At 59.3% G+C, this 18,807-nt stretch overlaps 1 protein-coding gene across 1 annotated transcript; it reads right to left on the bottom strand.

The window, feature by feature from the left end:
- Positions 1–364: 364 nt before the first annotated feature.
- Positions 365–17,796, bottom strand: GRK1 (G protein-coupled receptor kinase 1; the record flags this gene model as incomplete). Its single annotated transcript, XM_082076940.1, has 8 exons — positions 365–657; positions 1,960–2,161; positions 3,796–3,920; positions 4,210–4,293; positions 5,183–5,340; positions 8,770–8,897; positions 12,419–12,705; positions 17,265–17,796. The coding sequence occupies 8 exons, from the start codon at positions 17,794–17,796 to the stop codon at positions 365–367; spliced, it is 1,809 nt and encodes a 602-aa protein (XP_081933066.1).
- Positions 17,797–18,807: the final 1,011 nt, after the last annotated feature.

Here is an 18,807-nt window from a genome sequence, read left to right as displayed (position 1 = left end):
CACTTTAGAGCACCCCAACTTTGCCCCCCCCATATATTCTATAGGGACCCCCAATTTCCAGACCCCCGTACCCCAATTTTAACCCCCCCATTCCATATATTCAATGGGGACCCCCACGTTTTAGCTCCCCCTGTACCCCAATTTAGGGCACCCCAATTTTGCCCCCCCATTACATATATTCAATGGGAACCCCCAATTGTGAGACCCCCCCCTTGAATACCCCAATGTAGGGGACCCCCCCCAATTCTGAGCACCCCCCCATACCCCAATTTGGGGGTCCCCCACTTTCAACCCCCCCCATTCCATATAATGTTGGGGTCCCCCAAACTTAAGCCCCCGCCCCCAGTTTCGGGGTCCCCCCCCCTCAAAGCACAACACACGTCCCCGACTTCACCCCCCCCCCGGGGGCGCTATTGGGGTCCAGATCCGGGGGGAGGCTCCCGGGGGGTCCCCAAACGTTGAGCTCCCCGAACACCCCGGTTTCGATCAGCTCCTCCTGCCAGGGGATGGGGACGGTCCCGGTGGCGAAGGTCGCCCCGAAATCCGCGTCCCCCCCGTCCAGTTCCACCCCCCGCACCGTCGAGAACGCCCCCACGTCCCCCAGGTCCTTGGCGTAAACCCGGCGGGGGTCCGGGACGAACGGGGGGGGCACCAAACCTGGGGGGACATGCGAAAATTGGGGGTCCCCTAAGTCCCCCGTTGAGGGCCCCAAATCATCTCTTGAGCACCCAATGGGCAATGAAGACCCCAACTCTTGAGCACCCAATGCCCATTGGAGACCCCAACTCTTGAGCACCCAAAGGTCATTGTAGACCCCATTGTTGAGCACCCAACGCTCATTGGGACCCAACTCTTGAGCACCCAACACCCATTGTGACTCATCTCATCACTTAAGCACCCAACACCCATTGGAGACCCAACTCTTGAGCACCCAACACCCATTGGAGACCCCAACTCTTGAGCACCCAACGGTCAATGAAGACCCAACTCTTGAGCACCCAATGCCCATTGGGACCCCAACTCTTGAGCACCCAAAGGTCATTGTAGACCCCATTGTTGAGCACCCAACGCTCATTGGGACCCAACTCTTGAGCACCCAATAGTCAATGAAGACCCCAACTCTTGAGCACCCAATGGTCAATGAAGACCCAACTCTTGAGCACCCAATGCCCATTGGAGACCCCAACTCTTGAGCACCCAAAGGTCATTGTAGACCCCATTGTTGAGCACCCAACGCTCATTGGGACCCAACTCTTGAGCACCCAATGGTCAATGAAGACCCCAACTCTTGAGCACCCAATGGTCAATGAAGACCCAACTCTTGAGCACCCAACGCTCATTGAGACCCAACTCTTGAGCACCCAATGCTCATTGGGACCCCAACTCTTGAGCACCCAATAGTCAATGAAGACCCCAACTCTTGAGCACCAAAAGGTCATTGTAGACCCCATTGTTGAGCACCCAACGCTCATTGGGACCCATCTCTTGAGCACCCAAAGGTCTTTGTAGACCCCATTGTTGAGCACCCAACACCCATTGGAGACCTCAACTCTTGAGCACCCAACGCCCATTGAGACCCAACTCTTGAGCACCCAACGCCCATTGGGACCCATCTCTTGAGCACCCAAAATCCAATGGAGACCCCAACTCTTGAGCACCCAAAGATCTTTGTAGACCCCATTGTTGAGCACCCAATGGTCAATGAAGACCCCAACTCTTGAGCACCCAGTGCTCATTGGGACCCCAACTCTTGAGCACCCAATGCCCATTGGAGACCCCATCTCTTGAGCACCCAATGCCCATTGGAGACCCCATCTCTTGAGCACCCAAAGGTCATTGTAGACCCCATTGTTGAGCACCCAACGCCCATTGGGACCCCAACTCTTGAGCACCCACCACCCCTTGGACCCCCTCACCGTCCCACCCCGTCCCCCCCGTTGGTCCCCGGGGTGGCGTTACCGGCCTCCAGTCTCCCCCAGTTGACGGCCCCGAACACGGGGTGGGCCTTGAGCTGGGCGCAGTCGTGGCCGCGGAAGCCGAGCCGGTCGCCGGGGTCCTTGGCCAGGAGCCCCTCGCACGCCGCCCGCGCCGCCGGGCCCACCCGCTCCGAGTAGGCGACGGCGTCGCGGAGGATGCGCCGCGTCACCTCCTTGTTCTCCACCTGCCGTTTGGGGGGTCTCCTTGGGGTTCTTGGGGGTTCTAGAAGGTTCTTGGGGTCTCCTTGGGGTTCTTGGGGGTTCTGGAAGGGTCTTGAGGGGGTTCTTGGGGATGGTTGAGGTGGTTCTTGGGGGTTCTAGAAGGGTCTTTATGGGGTTCTTCTGGGGTTTTGAGGTGGTTCTTGGGGTTCTAGAAGGTTCTTGGCGTCTCATTGGGGTTCTTGGGGGTTCTAGAAGGGTCTTGAGGGGGTTCTTGGGGGACTGTGAGGTGGTTCTTGGGGGTTCTGGAAGGTTCTTGGGGTCTCCTTGGGGTTCTTGGGGGTTCTTTAAGGGTCTTGAGGGGGTTCTTGGGGGGGTTTGAGGTGGTTCTTGGGGGTTCTGGAAGGTTCTTGGGGGTTCTAGAAGGTTCTTGGGGTCTTCTTGGGGGTTCTAGAAGGTTCTTGGGGGGTTTTGAGGGGGTTCTTGTGGGGGTTTTGAGGTGGTTCTTGGGGGTTCTGGAAGGTTCTTGGGGGGCTCCTGGAAGGTTCTTGGGGGGTTTTGAGGGGGTTCTTGGGTGGGTTCAGGTGGTTCTTCGGGGGTTCTAGAAGGTTCTTGGGGTCTCCTTGGGGTTCTTGGGGGTTCTAGAAGGGTCTTTATGGGGTTCTTGGGGGGTTTTGAGGTGGTTCTTGGGGTTCTAGAAGGTTCTTGGCGTCTCCTTGGGGTTCTTGGGGGTTCTAGAAGGGTCTTGAGGGGGTTCTTGGGGACAGTTGAGGTGGTTCTTGGGGGTTCTGGAAGGTTCTTGGGGGTTCTAGAAGGTTCTTAGGGGGCTCCTGGAAGGTTCTTGGGGGGTTTTGAGGGGGTTCTTGGGGGGGGTTGAGGTGGTTCTTGTGGGGGTTCTAGAAGGTTCTTGGGAGGTTTTGAGGTGGTTCTTGGGGGTCTCTAGAAGGGTCTTGAGGGGGTTCTTGGGGGGTTTTGAGGGGGTTCTTGGGGGTTCTAGAAGGTTCTTGGGGGGTTTTGAGGTGGTTCTTGGGGGTTCTAGAAGGTTCTTGGGGGGTTTTGAGGTGGTTCTTGGGGGTTCTAGAAGGTTCTTGGGGTCTCCTTGGGGTTCTTGGGGGTTCTAGAAGGATCTTGATGGGGTTCTTCTGGGGTTTTGAGGTGGTTCTTGGGGGTTCTAGAAGGTTCTTGGGGTCTCCTTGGGGTTCTTGGGGGTTCTAGAAGGATCTTGATGGGGTTCTTCTGGGGTTTTGAGGTGGTTCTTGGGGGTTCTAGAAGGATCTTGGGGTCCCTGAGGGTTACTGGGGGTTACTGGGAGTCCCTGGGGGTTACTGGGGGTTAGTGGGAGTCCCTGGGGGTTACTGGGGGTTAGTGGGAGTTACTGGGGGTTACTGGGCTTACTGGGGGTTACTGGGATGATATTTGGGGAGTTCCTGGGGGCTACTGGGAGTTACTGGGGGCTACTGGGAGTTACTGAGGGTTACTGGGGGATACTTGGGGAGTCCCTGGGGGTTACTGGTGGTTACTGGTGGTTACTGGGGGTTACTGGGATGATACTTGGGGAGTCCCTGGGGGTTACTGGGGTTACTGGGAGTTACTGGGAAGTACTGGGATGATACGTGGGGAGTCCCCAGGGGATACTGGGGGTTACTGGGGTTACTGGGACCTTCTCCCCCCGCCGCCGGAAGGGGCCCTTGGCCTCCAGCATCTCGTAGAGCGTCACCCCTAGCGTGAAGTAATCGACGGCCCAATCGTATTCCTCGTCCTTCAGCACCTCGGGCGCCATGAACCCTGCGGGGACCCAGGCGTCCGGGAGGGACCCAGGAGTTCGGGAGGGACCCAGGAGTTCGGGAGGGACCCAGGAGTTCGGGGTGACCCAGGTGTCCAGGAGGGACCCAGGAGTTCAGGATGAGACCCATGTATCCAGGAGGGACCCAGGCGTCCGGGAGGGACCCAGGAGTTCGGGAGGGACCCAGGAGTTTGGGGTGACCCAGGTGTCCGGGGGTGACCCAGGTGTCCGGGAGGGACCCAGGCGTCCGGGGGGGACCCAGGTGACCAGGGTGTCCCCCATGTCCCCTACCCGGGGTCCCGGCGTAGCCGCGGGTTTTGTTCTGTCCGTCCTTGAGCTCCACGGCCAGACCCATGTCAGACAGACGGACGTGGCCTGCGGCACCAGTATCCACCAGTAACCACCAGTATCCACCAGTAACCACCAGTATCCACTGGTAACCACCATATCCCTCTGTCCCCATGTCCCCACATCCCTACATCCCCACAATGTCCCCATAATGTCCCCATATCCCCCTGTCCCCACGTCCCCATGTCCCCATATCTCCACATCCCCACAATGTCCCCATAATGCCCTCATGTCCCCCTGTCCCCCTGTCCCCATGTCCCCATATCCCCACATCCCCACCATGTCCCCACAATGTCCCCACATCGTCCCCATATCCCCCTGTCCCCTTGTCCCCATGTCCCCATGTCCCCCTGTCCCCACATCCCTACATCCCCACAATGTCCCCATAATGTCCCCATATCCCCACAATGTCCCCACAACGTCCCATATCCCGACATCCCCACAATGTACCCATAATGTCCCCACATCGTCCCCACATCCCCATATTCCCATGTCCCCATATACCCCTGTCCCCATATTCCCATGTCTCCATGTCCCCATGTCCCCATGTCCCCATATCCCCACAATGTCCCCACAATGTCCCCATGTCCCCCTGTCCCTATATCCCCACGTCCCATATCCCCACATCCCCATCATGTCCCCACAATGCCCCATGTCCCCACATCCCCCCATCCCCACAATGTCCCCACAACGTCCTCATGTCCCCCCATCCCCACAATGTCCCCACAATGTCCCCACAATGTCCCCATGTCCCCCTGTCCCCATGTCCCATATCCCCCCATCCCCACAATGTCCCCACAACGTCCCCATGTCCCCATATCCCCACAACGTCCCCCTGTCCCCATGTCCCCACAACGTCCCCATGTCCCCCCATCCCCACAACGTCCCCACGATGTCCCCGCGTCCCCAGCGTCACCGGCGTCGTCCAGCAGGACGTTCTCCGGTTTCAGGTCCCGGTAGATGATGCGGTGCTGGTGCAGGTGCTCCAACCCCAGCAGGATCTGTGCCGCGTAGAACACGGCGCGCGGCTCCGCGAACCCGGGGTTCTCCTCGTCCACGTTGTAGATGTGGTACCTGACACGCCAGCAACACGCTAAGGACACGCTAGGGACCTGGGGACGCCTGGGGACACCTTGGGGACACTTGGGGACGCTTGGGGACATCACGACTTGGGGGGAACCCAAGGGGTGGCCTCGTCCTCGTGGCCTCAGTGTGGCATCTGGACACGCTAAGGACATGATAAGGACTTGGGGACACCTGGTGACCCTTGGGGACACTTGGGGACATGTTGGGGATGCTTGGGGACACCTTGGGGACACTTGGGGATGCTTGGGGACATCACGACTTGGGGGGAACCCAAGGGGTGGTCTCGTCCTCGTGGCCTCAGTGTGGCATCTGGACACGCTAAGGACATGATAAGGACTTGGGGACACCTGGTGACCCTTGGGGACACTTGGGGACACTTGGGGACACTTGGGGACGCTTGGGGGCATCACGACTTGGGGGGGACTCAAGGGGTGGCCTCGTCCTCATGGCTTGAATGTGGCATCTGGACACGCTAAGGACATGATAAGGACACGCTAAGGACACGCCAGGACTTGGGGACACCTGGGGACCCTTGGGGACACTTGGGGACACGTTGGGGACACACTGGGGACATCACGACTTGGGGGGAACCCAAGGGGTGGCCTCGTCCTCGTGGCCTCAATGTGGCATCTGGACACGCTGAGGACATGATAAGGACTTGGGGACACCTGGGGACCCTTGGGGACACTTGGGGACATGTTGGGGATGCTTGGGGACACCTTGGGGACACTTGGGGACACTTGGGGACATCACGACTTGGGGGGAACCCAAGGGGTGGCCTCGTCCTCGTGGCCTCAGTGTGGCATCTGGACACGCTGAGGACATGATAAGGACTTGGGGACACCTGGGGACCCTTGGGGACACTTGGGGACATGTTGGGGATGCTTGGGGACACCTTGGGGACCCTTGGGGACGCTTGGGGACATCATGACTTGGGGGGAACCCAAGGGGTGGCCTCGTCCTCATTGCTTGAATGCGACATCTGGACACGCTAAGGACATGATAAGGACTTGGGGACACCTGGGGACCCTTGGGGACACATTGGGGACCATTGGGGATACGTTGGGGACACTTGGGGACATCACGACTTGGGGGGAACCCAAGGGGTGGCCTTGTCCTCATGGCTTGAATGTGACATCTGGACACGCTAAGGACATGATAAGGACACGCTAAGGACACGCCAGGACTTGGGGACGCCTGGGGACACCTTGGGGACACCTTGGGGACGCTTGGGGACATCACGACTTGGGGGGAACCCAAGGGGTGGCCTCGTCCTCATGGCTTGAATGCGGCATCTGGACACGCTAAGGACATGATAAGGACTTGGGGACACCTGGGGACCCTTGGGGACACATTGGGGACCATTGGGGATACGTTGGGGACACTTGGGGACATCACGACTTGGGGGGAACCCAAGGGGTGGCCTTGTCCTCATGGCTTGAATGTGACATCTGGACACGCTAAGGACATGATAAGGACACGCTAAGGACACGCCAGGACTTGGGGACACCTGGTGACCCTTGGGGACACTTGGGGACACGTTGGGGACGCTTGGGGACATCACGACTTGGGGGGGACTCAAGGGGTGGCCTCGTCTTCATGGCCTCAGTGCGGCATCTGGACACGCTAAGGACATGATAAGGACTTGGGGACACCTGGGGACCCTTGGGGACATGTCAGGGACACACTGGGGACACTTGGGGACATCACGACTTGGGGGGAACCCAAGGGGTGGCCTTGTCCTCATGGCTTGAATGTGACATCTGGACACGCTAAGGACATGATAAGGACACGCTAAGGACACACCAGGACTTGGGGACACCTGGGGACCCTTGGGGACACATTGGGGACACTTGGGGACACGTTGGGGACATCACAACTTGGGGGGGACTCAAGGGGTGGCCTCGTCTTCATGGCCTCAGTGCGGCATCTGGACACGCTAAGGACATGATAAGGACTTGGGGACACCTGGGGACCCTTGGGGACATGTCAGGGACACATTGGGGACACTTGGGGACATCACAACTTGGGGGGGACTCAAGGGGTGGCCTCGTCCTCATGGCTTGAATGCGGCATCTGGACACGCTAAGGACATGATAAGGACACGCTAAGGACACGCCAGGACTTGGGGACACCTGGGGACCCTTGGGGACACATTGGGGACCATTGGGGATACGTTGGGGACACTTGGGGACATCACGACTTGGGGGGAACCCAAGGGGTGGCCTTGTCCTCATGGCTTGAATGTGACATCTGGACACGCTAAGGACATGATAAGGACACGCTAAGGACACGCCAGGACTTGGGGACACCTGGTGACCCTTGGGGACACATTGGGGACACTTGGGGACACGTTGGGGACATCACAACTTGGGGGGGACTCAAGGGTGGCCTCATCCTCGTGGCCTCAATGCGGCATCTGGACATGCTAAGGACACACCAGGACTTGGGGACACCTGGGGACCCTTGGGGACACATTGGGGACCCTTGGGGACATGTTGAGGACACTTAGGGACACATTGGGGACATGTCAGGGACACATTGGGGACATGTCGGGAACACTCAGAGACACATCGGGGACACATTGGGGCCACATCGGGGACACTTGGGGACATGTCAGGGACACATTGGGGACACTCAGAGACACTTGGGGACCCTTGGGGCCACATTGGGGTCACTTGGGCACCCTCAGGGACACATCGGGAACCCCTGGTGACCCTTGGGGACACTTGGGGATACACTGGCGAGACTTGGGGACACATTTGGGACCCTTGCGGGTACATTGGGGTCACTTGGGGACCATGAGGGACACATTAGGGATGCACATGTGACACATCAGGAACCCCTGGGGACCCTTGGGGACACTTGGGGACACATTGGGGACACTTGGGGATACATTGGGGACACTTGGGGACACATCAGGGACACACATGTGACACATCGGGGTCACTTGGGGACCCTCAGAGACATATCGGGACCATATTTGGGCCACATTGGGGACCTGTTGGGGACCCTTGGAGACCCCTGGGGACCCTTGGGGACACTTGGGGACACTTGAGGATACATTGGGGACACTTGGGGACACATCAGGGACACACATGTGACACATCAGGGTCACTTGGGGACCCTCAGAGACATATCGGGACCATATTGGGGCTACATTGGGGACCTGTTGGGGATCCCTGGGGACCCTTGGGGACACTTGGGGGTACATTGGGGAGACCTGGGGACACATCAGGGACACATGGGGACACTTGGGGACACATCAGGGACACACATGTGACACATCGGGGTCACTTGGGGACCCTCAGAGACATATCGGGGCCACATTGGGGACCTGTTGGGGACCCTTGGAGACCCCTGGGGATCCCTGGGGCCCCCTGGGGACACTTGGGGACCCTCGGGGACAGCACGGACCTGAGGTCCCCGCCGTTCATGAGCGTCATGACCAGGCAGAGGTCGCTCTTGGTCTGGAAGGCGCAGGCCAGCGAGACGATGAAGCGGCTGTGGACGCGGGCCAGGATGCGCTTCTCCACCAGCGCCGCCTGGCGGACACGGACACGGTGACACGGACGGTGACACGGGATGGACACGGTGACACGGACGGTGACACGGTGACGCGGACATGTTGACACGGGACGGTGACACGGGATGGACACGGTGACACGGACGGTGACACGGTGACGCGGACATGGTGACACGGGACGGTGACACGGGATGGACACGGTGACACGGACGGTGACACGGTGACACGGACACGGTGACACAGACGGTGACACGGGATGGACACGGTGACACGGACGGTGACACGGTGACACGGACACGGTGACACGGGACGGTGACACGGGATGGACACGGTGACACGGACACGGTGACACGGGACGGTGACACGGTGACACGGACACGGTGACACGGACATGGTGACACGGGATGGACATGGGACGGACACGGGACGGACATGGGATGGACACGGGATGGTGTGACAGTGACACAGGATGGACACGGACATGAGACGGTGACACGGGACGGTGACATGGGACGGTGACACGGGATGGACACGGGACAGACACGGGACGGACACGGGATGGTGTGACAGCAACACGAGGTGGACACGGACACAGGACGGTGACACGGGATGGACTCGGGATGGACACGGGACAGTGTGACAGGGACACGGGATGGACACAGGACGGTGTGACAGTGACACGGGATGGACACGGGCCAGGATGCTCTTCTCCACCAGCGCCACCTGCGCCGGACACGGACACGGTGACACGGACGGTGACACGGGACGGACACGACACGGTGACACGGACGGTGACACGGGACGGTGACACGGGACAGTGACACGGACACGGTGACATGGACACAGTGACACGGGACGGTTACATGGGATGGACACGGGACGGTGTGACAGTGACACGGGATGGACACGGACACGGGACGGTGACACGGGATGGACACGGGACGGTGACATGGGATGGACATGGGACTGTGTGACAGGGACACGGGACGGACACAGGATGGACACGGGACGGACACGGGATGGACACGGTGACACGGGGCGGTGACACGGGATGGTGTGACAGCAACACGAGGTGGACACGGACACGGGGCGGTGACACGGGACGGTGACACGGGGCGGTGACACGGGACGGTGACACGGGACGGTGACATGGGATGGACACGGGACGGCGTGATGGTGACATGGGATGGACATGGACACGGCATGGTGACACGGGACGGACACGGGACAGTGTGACAGGGACACGGGATGGACACGGGATGGTGTGACGGTGACACGGGATGGACATGGGACGGTGTGACAGGGACACGGGATGGACACGGGACGGTGTGACAGGGACACGGGATGGACATGGGACGGTGTGACAGGGACATGGGATGGACACGGGACGGACACGGGATGGACACGGTGACACGGGATGGACACGGGATGGACACGGGACAGTGTGACAGTGACACGGGATGGACATGGGACGGTGTGACAGGGACACGGGATGGACACGGGACGGACACGGGATGGACACGGTGACACGGGATGGACACGGGATGGACACGGGACAGTGTGACAGGGACACGGGATGGACATGGGACGGTGTGACAGGGACACGGGATGGACATGGGACGGTGTGACAGGGACACGGGATGGACACGGGACGGTGTGACAGTGACACGGGATGGACATGGGACGGTGTGACAGGGACACGGGATGGACACGGGACGGACACGGGATGGACACGGTGACACGGGATGGACACGGGATGGACACGGGACAGTGTGACAGGGACACGGGATGGACATGGGACGGTGTGACAGGGACACGGGATGGACACGGGACGGACACGGGATGGACACGGTGACACGGGATGGACACGGGATGGACACGGGACAGTGTGACAGTGACACGGGATGGACATGGGACGGTGTGACAGGGACACGGGATGGACACGGGACGGACACGGGATGGACACGGTGACACGGGATGGACACGGGATGGACACGGGACAGTGTGACAGTGACACGGGATGGACACGGACACGGGACGGACACGGACACGGGACGGTGACACGGGACGGTGACACGGGACGGTGACACGGGATGGACACAGGATGGTGTGACAGTGACACGGGATGGACACGGAGCGCGTGACGGATTTGGGGACACAGAGATGGATTTGGGACCAGATTTGGGGACACAGGGCTGGATTTGCAGCCTCAGGAATGGATTTGGGACGAGGTTTGGGGACATAGGGATGGATTTGGAGACACAGGGATGGATTTCGGACCAGATTTGGGGACATACGGATGGATTTGGGGACACAGGAATGGATTTGGGACCAGATTTGGGGACACAGGGATGGATTTAGGGACACAGGGATAGATTTCGGACCAGATTTGGAGACATAAGGATGGATTTGGGGACACAGGGATGGATTTGGGGACACAGGGATGGATTTAGGGACACAGGGATGGATTTGGGACCAGATTTGGAGACATAAGGATGGATTTGGGGACACAGGGATGGATTTGGGGACACAGGGATGGATTTGGGGCCAGATTTGGAGATATAGGGATGGATTTGGGCTCAGATTCGGGGACATAGGGATGGATTTGGGGACACAGGGATGGATTTGGGGATACAGGGATGGATTTGGGACCAGATTCAGGGATATAGGGATGGATTTGGGGACACGGGGCTGGATTTGCAGCCTCAGGGATGGATTTGGGACCAGATATGGGGACACAGGGATGGATTTGGAGACACAGGAATGGATTTGGGACCAGATTTGGGGACATACGGATGGATTTGGGGACACAGGAATGGATTTGGGACCAGATTTGGGGACATACGGATGGATTTGGGGACACAGAGATGGATTTAGGGACACAGGGATGGATTTGGGACCAGATTTGGAGACATAAGGATGGATTTGGGGACACAGGGATGGATTTGGGGCCAGATTTGGAGATGTAGGGATGGATTTGGGCTCAGATTCGGGGACATAGGGATGGATTTGGGGACACAGGGATGGATTTGGGGATACGAAGATGGATTTGGGGACACAGGGATGGATTTGGGACCAGACTTGGAGATACAGGGATGGATTTGGGTCCAGATTCAGGGATATAGGGCTGGATTTGGGGACACAGGGCTGGATTTGGGGACACAGAGATGGATTTGGGGCCAGATTTGGGGACACAGGGCTGGATTTGCAGCCTCAGGAATGGATTCGGGACCAGGTTTGGGGACACAGGGCTGGATTTGGGACAAGATTTAGGGACACAGGGATGAATTTGGGGACACGGTGCTGGGCTTGGGGACACAGGGCTGGATTTGGGACAAGATTTAGGGACAAAGGGCTGGATTTGGGGACACAGGGCTGGATTTGGGGCTCAGATTTGGGGACACAGGGCTGGATTTGCAGCCTCAGGGCTGGACTTGGGACCAGATTCGGGCACACAGGGATGAATTTGGGGACACAGGGCTGGATTTGGGACCCCACGCACACCCCCCTCCCCGTCCCCGCGCGTCCCCGCGTCCCCACCTCGTATCCGCGCCGCTTCTTGAGCCTCTTCTTGTTGAGGCGCTTGTTGGCGTACATCTTGCCGGTGGCGCGGCGCTGGCAGGCGCACACCTCGCCGAAGCCGCCCTTGCCCAGCACGCGGAACTCGGCGAAGGCCTCGGCGCCCACCGGCTGCTCCTCCAGCCACTTGAACTGCACGAAGCGCCCGAACTCGGGGGACGCGCGGTACGGGCCCCACGCCGCCGCCTCCAGGTGCCGCAGCAGCTCCCGGCGCGCCAGAGAGAAGTCGTGGGGGGAGGCGGCGGCGCCTGGTGGGGGGGAAAGGGGATAATGTTGGGGAGGTGGAGAGAATGTTGGGGAGATGGTGATGATGTTGGGGAGATGGTGAGAACGTTGGGGAGATGGTGAGAATGTTGGGGAGATGGTGATGACATTGGGGAGATGGTGATGACGTTGGGGAGATGGTGAGAACATTGGGGAGATGGTGATGACGTTGGGGAGATGGTGAGAATGTTGGGGAGATGGAGAGAATGTTGGGGAGATGGTGAGAACGTTGGGGAGATGGTGAGAACGAGGGACATGGTGATAATGGGGGAGATGGTGATGACGTTGGGGACATGGTGAGAACGTTGGGGAGATGGTGAGAACGTTGGGGAGATGGTGAGAACATTGGGGAGATGGTGAGAACGAGGGACATGGTGATAATGGGGGAGATGGTGAGAACGAGGGACATGGTGATAATGGGGGAGATGGTGAGAACATTGGGGAGATGGTGATGACGTTGGGGAGATGGTGAGAATGAGGGACATGGTGATAATGGGGGAGATGGTGAGAACATTGGGGAGGTGGTGATGACATTGGGGAGATGGTGATGACGTTGGGGAGATGGTGATGATGTTGGGGAGATGGTGAGAATGAGGGACATGGTGATAATGGGGGAGATGGTGAGAACATTGGGGAGATGGTGATGACGTTGGGGAGATGGTGATGATGTTGGGGAGATGGTGAGAACGTTGAGGATATGGAGAGAATATTGGGGAGATGGTGAGAACGTTGGGGAGATGGTGATGACGTTGGGGAGATGGTGAGAACGTTGGGGAGATGGTGAGAACATTGCAGAGATGAAGAGAATGTTGGGGATGTGGTGATAATGTTGGGGACATGATGATAATGTTGGGGAGATGGTGATGACATTGGGGAGATGGTGATGACGTTGGGGAGATGGTGAGAACATTGGGGAGATGGTGAGAACGTTGGGGAGATGAAGAGAATGTTGGAGAGATGAAGAGAATGTTGGGGATGTGGTGATAATGTTGGGAAGATGGTGATGACGCTGGGGAGATGGTGAGGACGTTGGGGAGATGGTGAGAACGTTGGGGAGATGGTGAGGATGGTGGGGAGATGGTGACAATGTTGGGGACATGATGGTAATGTTGGGGACATGATGATAATGTTGGGGAGATGGTGATGATGTTGGGGAGATGGTGAGAACATTGGGGAGATGGTGAGAATGTTGGGGAGATGATGAGAACTTTGGGGACATGATGATAATGTTGGGGAGATGGTGATGACATTGGGGAGATGATGAGAACGTTGGGGAGATGGTGAGAACGAGGGACATGGTGATAATGGGGGAGATGGTGAGAACATTGAGGAGATGGTGAGGACGTTGGGGAGATGGTGAGAACGTTGGGGAGATGGTGAGGACGTTGGGGAGATGGTGAGAACGTTGGGGAGATGGTGAGAACGTTGGAGAGATGGTGAGGACGTTGGGGAGATGGTGAGAACGTTGGGGAGATGGTGAGGACGTTGGGGAGATGGTGAGAACAAGGGACATGCCACAGAGTGTCATGGTGGCCATTTTGTTCCCACGGCCTTCCTGGAGGTATCATGCCCACCCTGGAGGTATCATGGCCACCATTGGGCCTCAGGGCAGCCATTTTGGCCTCATGGCCGCCCTGGAGGTATCATGGCCGCCCTGGAGGTGCCATGGCCACCATTGGGGTATCATGGCTGCCATCACATTCCTCATGGTGGCCATTTTAGTCTCCCAGTGGCCATTTTGGTTTCATGGCCACCACAGAGTGTCATGGTGGCCATTTTGTTCTCATGGCCACCCTGGAGGTATCATGGCCACCATTGGGGTGTCATGGCCGCCACCAGATTCCTCATGGCGGCCATTTTGGTCTCACGGCCGCCATTTTGGTCTCATGGCTGCTAGAAATATCATGGCTGCCATTGGGGTGTCATGGCCGCCATTTTGGTCTCCTGGCCACCACTGGAACCATCATGGCTGCCATTTTGTTCTCACGGCCACCACAGAGTGTCATGGCTGCCATTTTGGTCTCATGGCGGCCATTTTGGTCTCACGGCCTTCCCAGACGTATCATGGCCTCCCTGGAGGTATCATGGCCACCACTGGGGTGTCATGGCCGCCACCAGATTTCTCATGGCGGCCATTTTGGTCTAACGGCCTTCTCAGAGGTATCATGGCCATCCTGGAGGTATCATGGCCGCCATTGGGGTGTCATGGCCGCCATTTTGGTCTCATGGCCACCACTGGAACCATCATGGCCGCCATTTTGGCCTCACGGCCACCACAGAGTGTCATGGCGGCCATTCTGTCCTCATGGCGGCCATTTTGGCCTCATGGCCACCATGGAGTGTCATGGCGGCCATTTTGTTCTCACGGCCTTCCCAGAGGTATCATGGCCATCCTGGAGGTATCATGGCCGCCATTGGGGTGTCATGGCTGCCATCAGATTCCTCATGGCGGCCATTTTGGTCTAACGGCCTTCTCAGAGGTATCATGGCCATCCTGGAGGTATCATGGCCGCCATTGGGGTGTCATGGCCGCCATTTTGGTCTCATGGCCACCACTGGAACCATCATGGCCGCCATTTTGTTCTCACGGCCACCACAGAATGTCATGGCTGCCATTTTGGCCTCATGGCGGCCATTTTGGCCTCATGGCCACCATGGAGTGTCATGGCGGCCATTTTGTTCTCACGGCCTTCCCAGAGGTATCATGGCCACCCTGGAGGTATCATGGCCACCATTGGGGTGTCATGGCTGCCACCAGATTTCTCATGGTGGCCATTTTGGTCTAATGGCCTTCTCAGAGGTATCATGGCCACCATTGGGGTGTCATGGCCGCCACCAGATTCCTCATGGTGGCCATTTTGGTCTCACGGCCGCCATTTTGGTCTCATGGCTGCTAGAAATATCATGGCTGCCATTGGGGTGTCATGGCCGCCATTTTGGTCTCCTGGCCACCACTGGAACCATCATGGCCGCCATTTTGTTCTCACGGCCACCACAGAGTGTCATGGCTGCCATTTTGGTCTCATGGCGGCCATTTTGGTCTCACGGCCTTCCCAGACGTATCATGGCCTCCCTGGAGGTATCATGGCCACCACTGGGGTGTCATGGCCGCCACCAGATTTCTCATGGCGGCCATTTTGGTCTAACGGCCTTCTCAGAGGTATCATGGCCATCCTGGAGGTATCATGGCCGCCATTGGGGTGTCATGGCCGCCATTTTGGTCTCATGGCCACCACTGGAACCATCATGGCCGCCATTTTGTTCTCACGGCCACCACAGAATGTCATGGCTGCCATTTTGGCCTCATGGCGGCCATTTTGGCCTCATGGCCACCATGGAATGTCATGGCGGCCATTTTGTTCTCACGGCCTCCCTGGAGGTATCATGGCCGCCCTGGAGGTATCATGGCCACCATTGGGGTGTCATGGCCGCCACCAGATTCCTCATGGTGGCCATTTTGGTCTCACGGCCACCATTTTGTTCTCACGGCCACCACAGAGTGTCATGGCAGCCATTTTGGCCTCATGGCGGCCATTTTGTTCTCACGGCCACCACAGAGTGTCATGGCTGCCATTTTGGCCTCACGGCCACCACAGAGTGTCATGGCGGCCATTCTGTCCTCATGGCGGCCATTTTGGCCTCATGGCCACCATGGAGTGTCGTGGCGGCCATTTTGTTCTCACGGCCTTCCCAGAGGTATCATGGCCGCCCTGGAGGTATCATGGCCACCATTGGGGTGTCATGGCTGCCACCAGATTTCTCATGGTGGCCATTTTGGTCTAATGGCCTTCTCAGAGGTATCATGGCCACCATTGGGGTGTCATGGCCGCCACCAGATTCCTCATGGTGGCCATTTTGGTCTCACGGCCGCCATTTTGTTCTCACGGCCACCACAGAGTGTCATGGCGGCCATTTTGGCCTCATGGCCAGCATGGAGTGTCATGGCTGCCATTCTGTCCTCATGGCGGCCATTTTGTCCTCATGGCCACCACAGAGTGTCATGGCTGCCATTTTGGCCTCACGGCCACCACAGAGTGTCATGGTGGCCATTCTGTCCTCATGGCGGCCATTTTGGCCTCATGGCCACCATGGAGTGTCATGGCGGCCATTTTGTTCTCACGGCCTTCCCAGAGGTATCATGGCCACCCTGGAGGTATCATGGCCACCATTGGGGTGTCATGGCTGCCACCAGATTCCTCATGGTGGCCATTTTGGTCTCACGGCCGCCATTTTGTTCTCACGGCCACCACAGAGTGTCATGGCGGCCATTTTGGCCTCATGGCCAGCATGGAGTGTCATGGCGGCCATTTTGGCCTCATGGCGGCCATTTTGTCCTCATGGCCACCACAGAGTGTCATGGCGGCCATTTTGACCTCATGGCGGCCATTTTGGCGTCATGGCCACCATGGAGTGTCATGGCGGCCATTTTGGCCTCATGGCCACCATGGAGTGTCGTGGCGGCCATTTTGTTCTCACGGCCTCCTTGGAGGTATCATGGCCGCCCTGGAGGTATCATGGCCGCCATGATGGGCGCGTCGCTCACCTGCGGTGGCGGCGGCGCTGAGGAAGCCGCAGTGCTGGGCCCCTCCCGGCGTGAAGAAGCGACCGCGGATGGCGGCGGCCATGACACTCCGCTCCCCCTCCTCACAGCGCTCCAGCTCCTCCAGCTCCGCCCACAGCGCCCCGGCCGCAGCCAATCCCGGCTCCCCTTCCAGAAACCGCCGAAACAGCAGCTTCCCGATTGGCTGCTCCACGCACTGCCACCGGAAGGAAGTGTCCTCCCCAAGATGGCCGCCCCCACCCACGCCGCCATCTTGGGTCCTGCCCCCCCCGACGCCATCTTGGGTCCCGCCACCGCCGCCATCTTGCCCCCCGACGCCGCCATTTTGGGCCCCCCCGACGCCATTTTGGGCCCCCCCGGCCAATCGGGCGCGCAGGGCCTGGCACTGGGAGATGTGGGGCAGGCGCAGGCGCTGCCGCCGGTCGCGGTTCGAGCCCCCGGCGCCGCCGCCGCCCCCCCGGGCCGACACGTAGGCCGAGTTGGCCACCACCGTCTCCAGGCCGCCGATGTCCATTCTGGGGGGGGGACATGGGGGAAATGGGGGGGTTGAGTGTCCGTGCGACGCACGAGGGGGTTAATGGGGGTCTATGGGGGGGCTCCCGGATGCCTGGGTCCCTTTGTGGGGTGGGGGGTCCCGAACGCCTGGGTCCCCTGTTGGGGGGTTAAAGGGAGAGTGTGGGGTCCCGGACGCCTGGGTCCCTTTTTGGGGGGGTTCCCGGATGCCTGGGTCCTTTTAGGGGTGGGAGGTCCCGGACGCCTGGGTCCCCCGGGGTCAAGGGTCAGGGGTCTCCTGGACACCTGAGTCCCCTGTGGGGGGTTAAAGGGAGAGTCCGGGGTCCCGGACGCCTGGGTCCTTTTAGGGGTGGGTGGGGGAAAAGGGGGGGATTAACCCCAAGGTCATGGCTCTTAAAGGGCCAGCGCTATAATTAGCGGCCAAAGCGGCTTCTCGTGAATTAAGCGGCTTCGCACGAGTGACCCCCCCCGCCCCCCCCGTGACCCCCCACTATCCCACAATGCACCGGGACGGGGGGGGGTGGGGTGGGAGGGACACAGCAGCGCCCCCTGGAGGATGAAAATGGGGCCACAAAGGATTCTGGGAAGGGGGAGAAAATGCCACCCCTCCCATCCCCCCCCCCCCATCCCACGGGGCTTTGGAGCAAAGAAGCGGGGGGGGAGGGACCCAGGCGTCCTGGTGAGCACAACCCCTCCCCCAGGGGACCCAGGTGTCCAGGAGACCCCAGCCCTAAAGGGACCCAGGCATCCGGGACCCCCCACTCTCCCTTTAACCCCCAACAGGGGACCCAGGTGTCCTGGAACCCCCCCCTCTAAAGGGACCCAGGAGTCCGGGAGACCCTTGACCCTCGACGCCAGGGAACCCAGGCATCCAGGACCCCCCCAATTGACCCCAGGGGACCCAGGCGTCCAGGACACCCTCCCTCCTCCACAAAGGGACCCAGGCGTCCGGGACCCCTCAGTCCCCCTTTAGCCCCCCTACAAGGGACCCAGGCATCTGGGACACCCCACC

This window comes from Streptopelia decaocto (assembly GCF_964273445.1).
Source record: "Streptopelia decaocto genome assembly, contig: HAP1_SCAFFOLD_1416, whole genome shotgun sequence".
In the NCBI taxonomy this organism is placed as follows: domain Eukaryota; kingdom Metazoa; phylum Chordata; class Aves; order Columbiformes; family Columbidae; genus Streptopelia; species Streptopelia decaocto.
Note: the sequence above shows the minus strand (reverse complement) of the source record. Positions and strands in the feature narration are given on the sequence as shown.